Consider the following 12052-nt stretch of genomic DNA (forward strand, 5'->3'; position numbering starts at 1 on the left):
AATTGCCTGAAACATAAAATAATATTATTGTTTTGTCATTTTCATTTCTCAAATCATTGATGTATATTGCATAATGACCAGGGCAGCCTTGCAGCTGTTAAACATAATCCTCATTCTAATAGACTGTCATATAAATGCAATACCCAACACTAAGGATGCTTCGATCGATCGGCCACTGACCAGTAGCGGCCGATTTCTGTGAAGAATCATGTGATAAATAGATTTTAACGGCGATCACAAAAGCCGATCACCTGTGGCTGATACTATTGCAGCGTGCAGCAATCCCTGCGTGCAGTGTAGTGTCTTGAGTAGCGTCCCCCTCACAGTTTCTGTCACACTGCACAGGCGTGCCAAAACAAAACAAATGAGATGAGCAGCCTTTCTCAGCGACGGAAGACACCGGGTTCGCCAACCGCTCTCTCACTTGGAGCCCAACTATCTGCTACATGGAAGTCTTGCTAGAGCGCCACCAATGTACTCTCACATCCAAAGTCTCTTTATAGAAAGTGTCTCATCCTCTGTAAGTTTCACACGTGATATATGTTCTCTTGAAAAAGGAAGTCAAATATGTTTTTGTCCAAATTAAGTTGATTTCATGGTTCCTTTTTTCATATCATATACCCAAAAGCAGAGGTGCAGCCAGGAATTCAGGAATTCCAAAAATCACGTCCCCCCTTTATATTTTTTAATAATTACCTCTTTTTTGGTCCTCCTGGCAGTCAGGTGACCTTGGAATTGTCCTAACTTTTCCCTCTTACACGGCACCCCTGGTCAATAGCACTCATAAATAAATAGAAAGATTCATACTTAATCCACGTGATTGGTATCGGATGATTTCCCTCATGAATGATCCATATCGCATTCAGCAGCATTAAACCCTGATCGGTGCATCCCTACTCAATACACGACTCAATATCAATAATATCAGTTTTTAATGGTATGCTTTTCTCTTTCCTCTCCACTGAAAGTGCGATTCTTTTGTTGTCTATAAAAACCTCACCAAGTGGCTGTCAATTTGAGATGACCACTTTAGATTTATTTTACAGAGCGATTGATTGAAGCAAAAAGATACAATTCCAGAGTGGCCCCCGGAAAGGGAGACATCCTATCACCTCATGGCTCCTTCCAAAAATGTCTAGCTTCTCTTGTTTCCATTGACAGTTATATCCTGCCCCCCCCTTAAAGCAGGAGGTGGGGTGTCCTTGTCCTTTGATCTCCCTTCTGGCTGCCTGATTCCGAAGACAACGCGTGATGGCTTGGTCTTCATCCTTGGGATTCTGGAATTTTCTCGTTAAAGCTCTTTCTGCAATAACCTGACTCCGCAAATCTTATTTTAGGACAAGTGAGCTAACTTCATGATTCTGTGGAATCCCTGATTTATGTGATCTATGGCACTATTTCTCAAACAGGCAGGCATGCCAGTTTACGACTACGATATTGTATCCTACACGAGTACTGCGCAATTGCAGAGCAGAAATATGGTGAAAAAAATCTCTATATTCATTGTATCAAATGTATGTGTGTGCTAGCATGTGTGTGTGTAGTTAGCATGCAAACTTCCAACTAATATATTCTGCACCACCTTATTACTCTCCCACCCCATCTGCACCCATCCTTGTAGGACAGTGCCACTATGCAGTTCTGTGCAAACAAGCTGGACAAGAAGGATTTCTTCGGCAAATCAGACCCTTTCATGGTTTTCTACAGAAGCAATGAAGATGGAACGTGAGTGCTTTGCCTCTAAGACACACAATTCCACTGAGATGGACTGAGCACTTAAAATCTCTGACACACACTGACATACAAAAAACTAGCACACTCTTAGCGCTACATGGTACAATCCTGTTGAAGCAAATGTTTTAATATGTAGGGACTTAAGAAAAAAATGTGTTACTCTTTTCATGTCAAAAATAAAACGGTTGGGCACCCACCAATTAGGTAAAAAAGAAAAAAGGTACAGTAGTTTCTCTTACTTTCTTTTGTACTATGCTCTTGTGTGCTCTTCCTGTGTACTTTCGCTGCTGTAAACCTGGAATTGCCCCTTGTGGGACTAATAAAGGCATATCTTATCTTATCTTATCTTATCTTATCTTATCTTATCTTTATTTCCATAAGAGGGTGAAGAATGGATCCTGAGGATGTGTGATTTGTTTGTGGTGCCACAGGGAGGAACAAATTAGAGGGTCGTGTAGCTAACCGGCTTACAGGGGTTTAAAACACTTGTGGCCCTTAGTGGAGCGCAAGTAGTCAAAAACGGGGCGGGGGGTATGACACGCCTTGTTGCTGTTTGAGAGGATATTTGGTGTATTTGATAGGGATTTATGCACGTCTGTTCTGTAAAGGATTGCAGATATGAGAGAAATCCATTTGTATAGAAGGGGCTGGTTTAGACTGCCAGGCTAATTCTCTGAGGTCTATAAAACAATATAGCTGGGAGACAAGCCAGGTGGTAAACAAAGCTAGACACGGCCCTATTTAAAGCATATTTTTGGCTTCCGCATTGAAGCCTCTGTTCTTTCTACAGCATACTCCCCTGATTAGCATTTTTATCTTTCGTGACAATTAATGAGCAAGTTCTTTTCACTCCCCCTTTAACACACATTCTTTTCTCCTCATGTCTAGGTTTACTATCTGCCATAAAACGGAGGTGGTGAAGAACACATTAAACCCTGTGTGGCAGCCATTCACCATCCCTGTACGAGCACTCTGCAATGGTGACTACGACAGGTAATTCTTTGTTCTCAGGCCTCTCTGGTCCACACTGCTGGTTGTTTTGCTTTTCACTCTATTTTCCAATTCAACCCAGTCAGGCTTGTCAGATAACCTGCACACGCGAAGCCTGTAGTTGCTGCTAACCCCATCCGCATCCTCTGACCTCATTGATTCCCGCTGGCCCAATCTATCGATGACCTTCACAGCCCTGATCGGTACCCCACCGACAATGTGCAGGGGACTGATGTCAGCCATTACTAAACCACAAGCATTCTCGAGTTTAACCAGCAGGAATCAATATCGGCTCTACGTGTAGCACTGTTAAGTCTTCTGTTTTTTTCACCGTCACACTATTTCACTGTAGCCACATGGTTAGATTACTACTCAGTATTGATTTTTTGCTAGAAATCACACAATGAGAGTCTTTAAATCGCAGCTGGGATCAGCTCAGCTCCTCTAACAAAATAAAAGCATGGTAACACTTAAATGGAGATAGAACAGCGTGTGTATGGCTGCTATTCAGATGTACTTGAATGACTTGACTCTCCATCAGTCCGCTTCAGTCAACCTTTCACCATCATAAAACGTTTATCAACGGTATAGGTGTCAAGTTCTTTTGGACTTGAGCCAGGCTGCACATGAAAAGGCTGAGAAGATCGTAGAGGACGCTTTATCAACTCAACTCCAGTAGATTTCTTGAGTTTTATTTCACACTTCAGCTAGGATGTCAGGTTAGGTTGATAACCAGTGGTCTCTCCGGTCTTCTCTTCTTGCAGTCATTTGAATAGTCGTGACAATGATGTTTGAATTGTCTTCATAGTACGTTCTGTTGTCACATGGGCATCATAATTGCCATCATAAATTGTATCAGGGGTTTGAAAGACACGCACTTTTAATATCATAATTGTCATAAGAATTGTCATACTCATACTTTGATGAATACACGTACAGTCACATACAGTCACGTGATGCTTATATTTAACAATGTATGCTCAAATAAGCCAAATTTGACTGAAAACTAGCCAATGTTTTAACATTCTCAGCATTATTCATGATAATACATACGATGCAACTGTGAAAGGAAGTTAACGAGTGTTCATAATGAGATATGTACTCATACTTTGATGACAGGTAGAGCAAATGCAGTGATAAAGATGGTGAGGTAGGATGGAAGACGCTCCCCATTAAGAAGTGAAGCTGACATTGCGCTGTGTTCCTGAAAGCTGGGGGTGTATGTCAAGGGTCCGCTATCGAGTGCTTCGAGTGTGACGGCTGATGCCGGGGTCCGGTTGTGTGAAAAATGGTGGTTGCCTTCAAGATTAAACTTGGCTAACTTCGAGTGACCATATTTTGATTACCATAAAACCAGTGTACTCAATCCGGCACTGAAATATTCAAATGCTACTTCAGGTTTACTCAGAGATGCCTGAAATTTCATTGCATTTAGTATGCCTTCTTTGTATGGATAAAAAATAGTTCTATTTCAATCTTACTGGACAAATAAATATCGAACAAATGTTAAATAATGGGCTGCACGGTGGTTAGCATGTTGGCCACGCAGGCAGGAGATTTGGAAGATCTGGGTTTGACTCTCCGTTGAGTATTTTCTTTGTGGAGTTTGCATGTTCTCCCTGTGTGTGCGTGGGTTTTCTCCGGGTACTCCGACTTCCTCCCACATTCCAAAAACATGCATGTTAGGTTAACTGGCGACTCTAAATTACACGTAGTTACGAATGTGAGTGTGTATGGTTGGTTGGTTGGCGACCAGTCCAGGGTATACTCCGCCCCTTGCCCGAAGTCAGCTGGGATAGGCTCCAGCATAACCGCGACACTAATGCCGATAAGTGGCTTTGAAAATGGATGAGCGGATGGATATTAAATAATATCTATATTTGTAAATCCAACTTTAACAAAAATAGCTTTCCATTTCTGCAACAGAGTGCCAAAATGCCAGTCAATTTATTGGCCCAATGAAAACCAGGACATTTTCGTCACTGACTAAAAGAAGAAAAACCCAGGACGTGAAAACAGGACATATCCTGTGAAAACAGAATGTTTGGTCTATCCAATCTACATTCTGTTCCTCTATTATTACCGTCAAATGACTGTTGTTAGTTATAACTGAGGACTGAGAACAGAGCTGCTGCCAACTGTCCGGATTCTGCGGGAGACTTCTGAAAATTGCCCACGTCTGATGTCTTTGTGCGGACATAAAATATTTATTTTCAATCACATTTTCAAAAGAAGAAATAAATATTGTGTGAATGTGTCATGTTAAAATTGCGATCGAAGCGACATTGAAGACAACCTAAAATAAAAAGCTGCATTCTCGGAAGCTACCTCTGCATGCCGCCTACGAGTGCAGCTAGCCAGGGTACAGCATCAATCGCTAGCTAGCTCATCACCATCAGCAGGTGTGCCTCCATGAGGCGGTGCAATTATACGTGATCACAGGGAAATGGCTTCCAAAAGGAAATATTACCAAAGTATCTACAGGACTGCAAACACCAAATATTGGCAGCTCTTCGAGCAGAAAGGACACTTTAGTCATGACATTTTGACATCACTGGAATCCTTCTGTTGTGGCATCAAAAAAAAAAAAAACAACAACACACAAACGCAAACAGGCCAAAGAAAAAGTATTTTTCCCAAAAATGTAGGTTGAAGGCTGAAATGTACGACTTTAGTAACATTCAAATGTAGAGGCTCCACTGTCATTGGAGGGGGATAATACGAAGCTAGAGGGTTGTATCACTGAGGTACAAAAAGTATTGTAATATGAGGACTATATTTACATCGCAAATGCGGACCTGTGGCATGAACTGTAATTTAAATGTCTTTGATGACAAAAGACAAACCCGAGTTGAAAGAACATCAGTGCTTTTGTCCTGCTTATTATTATTTGACGACCCTCACTCTCAATTTAGTGTGGTTAGCTAATGTACTTTTATGTTCTTCAAATGCACACATGGTTGGTTATTTCATAATTGATATGTCTTCTGATATCCACCATTCGCTTGTCGTGCTAAAGACAGCAAAACATACACGATGTATCACAATGATGAAGGGAAATTGAACAATTGATTCATAGCTGATTTTTTACGGTTTAAAGTTTTAAAAATTTGAAAATGGATAAAATCACAGTTTAAGGGTGATGTCTTTTAGCAACGTCAGTTATTTTATGACAAAAAAAAGACAGATTCTGCATTAGAGAATACCAAAAAATGCACCACTGAGTTAAACATATATATTTTATAAAATGTCCTTATTACGTCCTTATTATTACCCAACACTGAATCTAAAACTGTGATATCTTTCTCTGGTCTCAGTTGACACATTATTAATGTAGAAGCATTGTGCTACGGGGATAGGAAGTCATTTTCCCCCAGCTTATCTGTCTGCCTCTCATTTAGAAGACAGTGATAGGAAGAAAACAAGCTAAATCAGGAAGGCGCTGTGCGGAATGATGAAACAGAAGTGACATTTTCTCTTCTTGAGGGTAAAAAGTTGCTTGCACTATGCTGTTTCTGTAACTGTGATTGCATACAGTTCTATAAATGAGAATGCTGGGGAAATGTGTGCGATCAAACCTTTGTGGCACATTGGAACAGCGCTGCTTGTACGCACTGACGTGGTGTACAACGTGAGAAACATTGGGTGAAATTGTGTCAGCAGTATTACACAGGAGCTCCAAAAGGGGTCACTAACCTGTCAGACTCCATCATAGGCTGGGGAGTGAAGTGGGCATCACACATACACACACACACCTACACACAATGTGAGCGTAATGAAATGTGACAAGTCACAAGCTGAAACACTTTGAAATGCTGCAGGTCTGAAAACATGACCAAAGCAACAAAGAAGCCGTTTATCATAAACTTTCTTGTTTTTCTTCTCCAGCTGTTTATTAGGCAATTCTTTTTATGTCACCCATATATACACATAAAGCCACAAACGAATGGGAACTAAACGCATCTAGAGCAGGGGTGCCCATTACGACGATCGCGAGCTTCCGGTCGATCGCGTAAACGTCACTTTGTAGCCGTCATACGACATCAGTCAGGTGACATTAAGCTCCCCTCCTTATTTGCTATTGGCAAGGATGAAGTGGTGAACAGACGTCGCAAGCTACACACAGGGATGCCACGGATAAACTGACTCAGCAGTAAGATGCGCGTCCTGAACTCTACTATAGAAACATGTGTTTTCTGCACTTCCGTTTCTTAAGGTATTCATGATTAATTGGAAAATGTACCCTTTGCTGAAACATTTTTAATATGTTGCCTTGACTTCGGCTGCATTGTCTTTTGCATAATCATTTTCATTTCTTGTATATTTGTAATGTTTGATAGCAAATGCTAATACATGAGCTGTGCGTCTTAATGAACACTGCGTAGCTATTTCAACTGACACTGTATTACCGGTACGCGTACACGACCGTTGAGGAATTATGTGTAGTTATGGCCGTATTGAATTGACTTGTGAATTACTGAATGATATCAACTACTTTGATTACCTGTAAACTACATAAATACATACTCATAAATACTCATACACTAAGTCCCCAACTTACGAACATCCGACATGCGAACTTTTGGTGATACGAACACAAGTCAACTGGTCAATTTTTTCATGTATTTTGCCTGTACTGTACTGTAACTCCATATTTATACTGCTACATGCTTGACCAGTAGAGGGCACTGTGACACTGCTAATGGGACCAACAGAGGGGGAGAGGAGGGCTAAGTTGTAGTTGTATGATACAACCCGGACAGAGCGTGTGATTAAAGTTTATGAAGAGTTAATAGGCCTGCTTAATTCTACACCACCCACAGAAATCTACCTCTTTTAGAAGAGTCTAACGACGACGACGATTTGTCCTTTTTTTCAATATCTCCTCCTCCTCCACCACAACGACGTATGCTCGGCCACTCCTCTTCAAGGGTAAATAACATTTATCATTACGTATTATTACATCACTTTTATTATTGTTTTTTTCATTAATTATCCTCGTTTAATATTAGTACTGTATCCAAACTCATATTTACATACATACACATATATCTATACACGTACATTTGGTACCTATATAATTGGTAATATTACTTTTTGTTCGACTTAAGAACAAATCGACTTAAGAACGGTCGTCTGGAACTTGGTTGGGGACTTAGTGTATTTATAAATTTAGTAAATATACGTATTTTGTATATTTACTGTAGGAGTTAGATCTTTGGGAGTTGGTCATTTTAAAAGTAGCTTGCAGTTTGAAAAAGTGTGAGCACCTCTCATCTAGAGGCTCATGTTCTGTCCTCGCTTAATGTGATGCGACAACACGTCAGTATAGCTTTTCAGGGCACTGATGGCTTAATTATATCTTATGTTATTATTGCCTATACTGCAGACACTGCTTATTATAATCAAAAGATGAATGCAAAGATTCAGTGGCAGCTTTGTATGCCTACTTGCTCGTCAGCATGTGATAAGGTCAATTTTGTACTTGAAGTTAGATGAACATATATTATATAGTTTGCTTTCAGAGGCTGCCCGTATGATTATGATTATAGCCCACACTTCACTCACGTCTTGTTTCATTTCAAATAGATTGTGGCGGTGTAGAAAGGCAAACTCCTACAGGCTCTACCATTTTCCAAATACTTTTCACTTAACTGTATCTCTGTACTACAAAATCATTTGTCTGTTGTATCATCATTTTGTGTTGTCTTAATTTTGTGTTGACTTAATTCCACCCAAAAAGTTACAGAAATCTTGCAGCGTCTGTTGTTTGGAACTTTTACGACTTCCTCACCTCAAGTGGGAAAATGCATTGGAGCACTGAAGCACAAGTATTAGACCTCAAAAGTATGTCAGTGGTTGACCTACTGCTGATTTGCTGTGCTTTAATTGGATTAGTGCATTAGTTGGACATGTCCCTGCTCCTGGCTTCATGCACCAAAGAGCAACAGGAAAAAAGTTGGAGCACATCAGTAATGAACATCTACGATATCCACAAAGGGTGCTCCACTGCAGCAACTGACATCTCTAATGAACAGCGACGTGCGGTGAGGTTCATGGCTGGTGAGGCACTGACTACTTTGGAGTTTTTGTAATGTTAATACAGGTTGCTCATTAACTCATTCAATACCAAAGAGGTATTTGTACGTTTTCATGAACCCGAACGCCAGATCCCAAAGACGTATTTATGTCTTTTGCGAGAGTCAAAAAGATGTGATGACGCAATTGCACGCTAAAAGATGTCACTGTTAGAGTGGTTTTAAGCCATAAAAACAGCCACTGGGAGGCAGAAGGGCATTTGATAAGAACTCTGCATGGATATTTTGCATGTAAATACACACTCGACAGCAAGCAGGAAGTGGAAGAGCATGGACGAGGTATCGTGCAGAAGGTTATGCATTGTAGGGAAATTTTAACGCATGCACATGCACAGATGTGTGCGTGCACGCACACGCTCACATGTACACACACGTGCACACACAGTTTAGTTCCAAATATGGAAATGTTTTTGTTGGGAATTGATATTTTCCTGAAACTTACCTGTTCAACTGCTGATTACTAAAGAACGGAAAAGGTTAAAAACAAACTTTTTTCTGAAGAAAGACGAGAGTCTAAGTGCACTCACTGAGTGCACTCAAACAATAGGCAGGGGACAGGAGAGACGCTTGCCTCAGCCTCATCATAAGTTTCTGCCATATAGCTGATCAGCAAATGTGCAAATTCAGGTATTTTTATTTACGAACAAGTTTAAAACGATTAGAATCATACACAAAACACATTTATAATAGAGATCAATGCAGTTCAATGGACAAATATTAATATTTATCATTATTCGTGTTTTCGTCAGGCTCTGCCTCACCTGCCTCCCCTGACTGCACGTTATCGCTAATGAACCAACATAATGAAGTAGGACTGTTGCTGCAGAAGAAGATGAGACACCTGCTCAACTTATTGCATTAGTTTGCGCTACAAAACACTTGATGCTCTGTTCGGCATGTGTGAAATTACATGAAGTAGTGTTGCAGTGAAAAGGCAACAGCGATGTGTACCATTACAATATATCATACAAGCTGATGTAAATACATGTCACTATGGGAATGAACAAACCCTCACAGATGAGCATCACTATGTACCATATACACTGCTCAAAAAAATTAGAGGAACACTTGGAAAACACATCAGATCTAAACTGGGGGAAAAATGATCTTCAATATCTTTCCTGATAATAAGTGGGTGATGTATTAGTAACAAAATGATGCCACATCATTTGATAGAAATGAAAATGATCACCCTATAGAGGGGGAAATCAAAGACACCCCAAAAATGAAAGTGAAAAAATGATGCAGCACACTGGTCCATTTTGCTAAAATGTCATTGTAGTCTCATTAGGAGCATGCCCCGACGTTGTCAGGCATGCGTACAAGCACGTGGGGGCCACACAAACTACTGAGAATCATTTTGAGTTGCTACAATGACATTTGAGCAAAATGGACCAGTCTGCTGCATAATTTTTTCACTTTCATTTTTGGGGTGTCTTTGATTTACCCCCTCTATAGGGTGATCATTTTCATTTCTATCAAATGATGTGGCATCATTTTGTTACTAATACATCACCCACTTATTATCAGGAAAGATATTCAAGATCATTTTTCCCCCAGTTTAGATCCAATGTGTTTTCGAAGTGTTCCTCTAATTTTTTTGAGCAGTATATACACACACACACACATATATGTATACACACACATATATATATATATATATCTATATCTATATATATATATCTATATATATATATATATATATATATATATATATATATATAGATATATATATATATATATAGACACACAGACAAAGCAATTTTTCGACAACAGTCATGCATCGTAGTTAGGCCCAGTGTCCATTAGCAGGTACATGAGATATCTTTGTAAAAGGATCAGTCTCTCCAAATAGACATCAAACACTCACAAGTCTTCATGTTGACAGGGAAGAGCAGCAGAGAGTGAAAGAAGCTAATTAGGAGGAGTAATGGCCTTGGTCAAGAATGGAACCACAAGTTGCCATGCTGTGTTATAAAAAGGGATTCCAAAAATTGCGGAGGAGGTATGAGTGATCATGAAGGAAATGCGACAATGACATATTGTGTTTCTAAGATACAGTGTGTCTTGAATAAAGTATCCTTCACTTCTCATGACACCAGTGGACAGATGGATTTTTAGATGTTCTTCATCTTTATATGCTGATAAAAAAGCCTCAAAATCTAATCCTGTCATTCAAGCTTGATTACATGACATCCATCCATCTATTTTCTATGCCGCTTATCCTAACCAGGGTCACCGGGGGTATGTTGGAGTTGATTACATGACAATTTCCCCATAATTCATCACTCTTTTATTGCCATTTACATTAATCAAATAGCATAGCATGCGGTATGGTAAATACCATCCCCAAGGTGGAAAAATCTAAGTCATTATGACATATTTGCAGGTCCTGTCTGTGTGGGTGATTGCAAGGTATTTTGTTTGTCCAACCATCCATCCATTTTCTGTGCCGCTTCTCTTCATTAGGGTCGCAGGGATATGCTGGAGCCTATCCAAGCTGGCAACAGGCGGGGTACACCCTGGACTGGTCGCCAGCCAATGACAGGGCAAATGTAGACAAACAATCATTCACACTCACATTCATACCTATGGACAATTTAGAGTTGCCAATTAACCTAACATGCATGTTTTTGGAATGTGGGAGGAAACCGAAGTACCCGGTGAAAACCCACACACGCATGAGGAGAACATGCAAACGCCACACAGAAAGGCCCAACGGAGATTCGAACCCAGGTATTCCCGATCTCCTGACTGTGACTGTGCGGTCAACATGCTAAGTATTTTGCTTGTAATATTGTGATATCAGAGGCGGAGAGTAGGCGAAATCATATAGTTCACAGGTGAACTGCTACCACATAGCAAAAGACACTCCAATAAAGTAACAGAAAACAACCCTAAGGCGAGAACTAAAAACTACGGTGTGGGAAGAACAAAGGAGGCAACACGAAAAGCAATTAACACTAAAGTCTCATTTACACGTGCATGCATTTTGTCCTCGGAGTGGTATGAAATTTTGGGTGCCAATGAGTAAATTAGTCATAAACAGGTGTAAACTGTGCCGGGCTGCATGCCAGCGCACAAAGAAAATTTTGAAATGTTCAGAATTTGTGGCACGCATAATTTCCGTGAACTTACAACAACTTATGCCTAAACAATGCAGGCATCCCGTATCAAAGCGTGTCTCATTCGCATGACTGGGTTAACATTTCCTCCCCACCTCTTGAAGC

The 12052-nt window shown here is 40.3% G+C and overlaps 1 protein-coding gene across 4 annotated transcripts in view; it reads left to right on the forward strand.

Annotated features, from left to right (window-relative positions):
* The window catches only part of cpne5b (copine Vb), a 116823-nt gene that overhangs the window by 76617 nt on the left and 28154 nt on the right, over positions 1-12052 (forward strand). For 3 of the 4 annotated variants that reach the window (XM_054783870.1, XM_054783869.1, XM_054783871.1), the window contains 2 exons: positions 1622-1725; positions 2623-2727. In XM_054783870.1, coding sequence (XP_054639845.1) covers positions 1622-1725; positions 2623-2727 — 209 coding nt within the window. Of the gene's footprint in view, positions 1-786; positions 1482-1621; positions 1726-2622; positions 2728-12052 lie in introns of those variants that run through there. The other variant, XM_054783872.1, reaches the window with a different exon arrangement.

The sequence above is a fragment of the Dunckerocampus dactyliophorus genome, chromosome 8 (assembly GCF_027744805.1).
Source record: "Dunckerocampus dactyliophorus isolate RoL2022-P2 chromosome 8, RoL_Ddac_1.1, whole genome shotgun sequence".
In the NCBI taxonomy this organism is placed as follows: Eukaryota; Metazoa; Chordata; class Actinopteri; order Syngnathiformes; family Syngnathidae; genus Dunckerocampus; species Dunckerocampus dactyliophorus.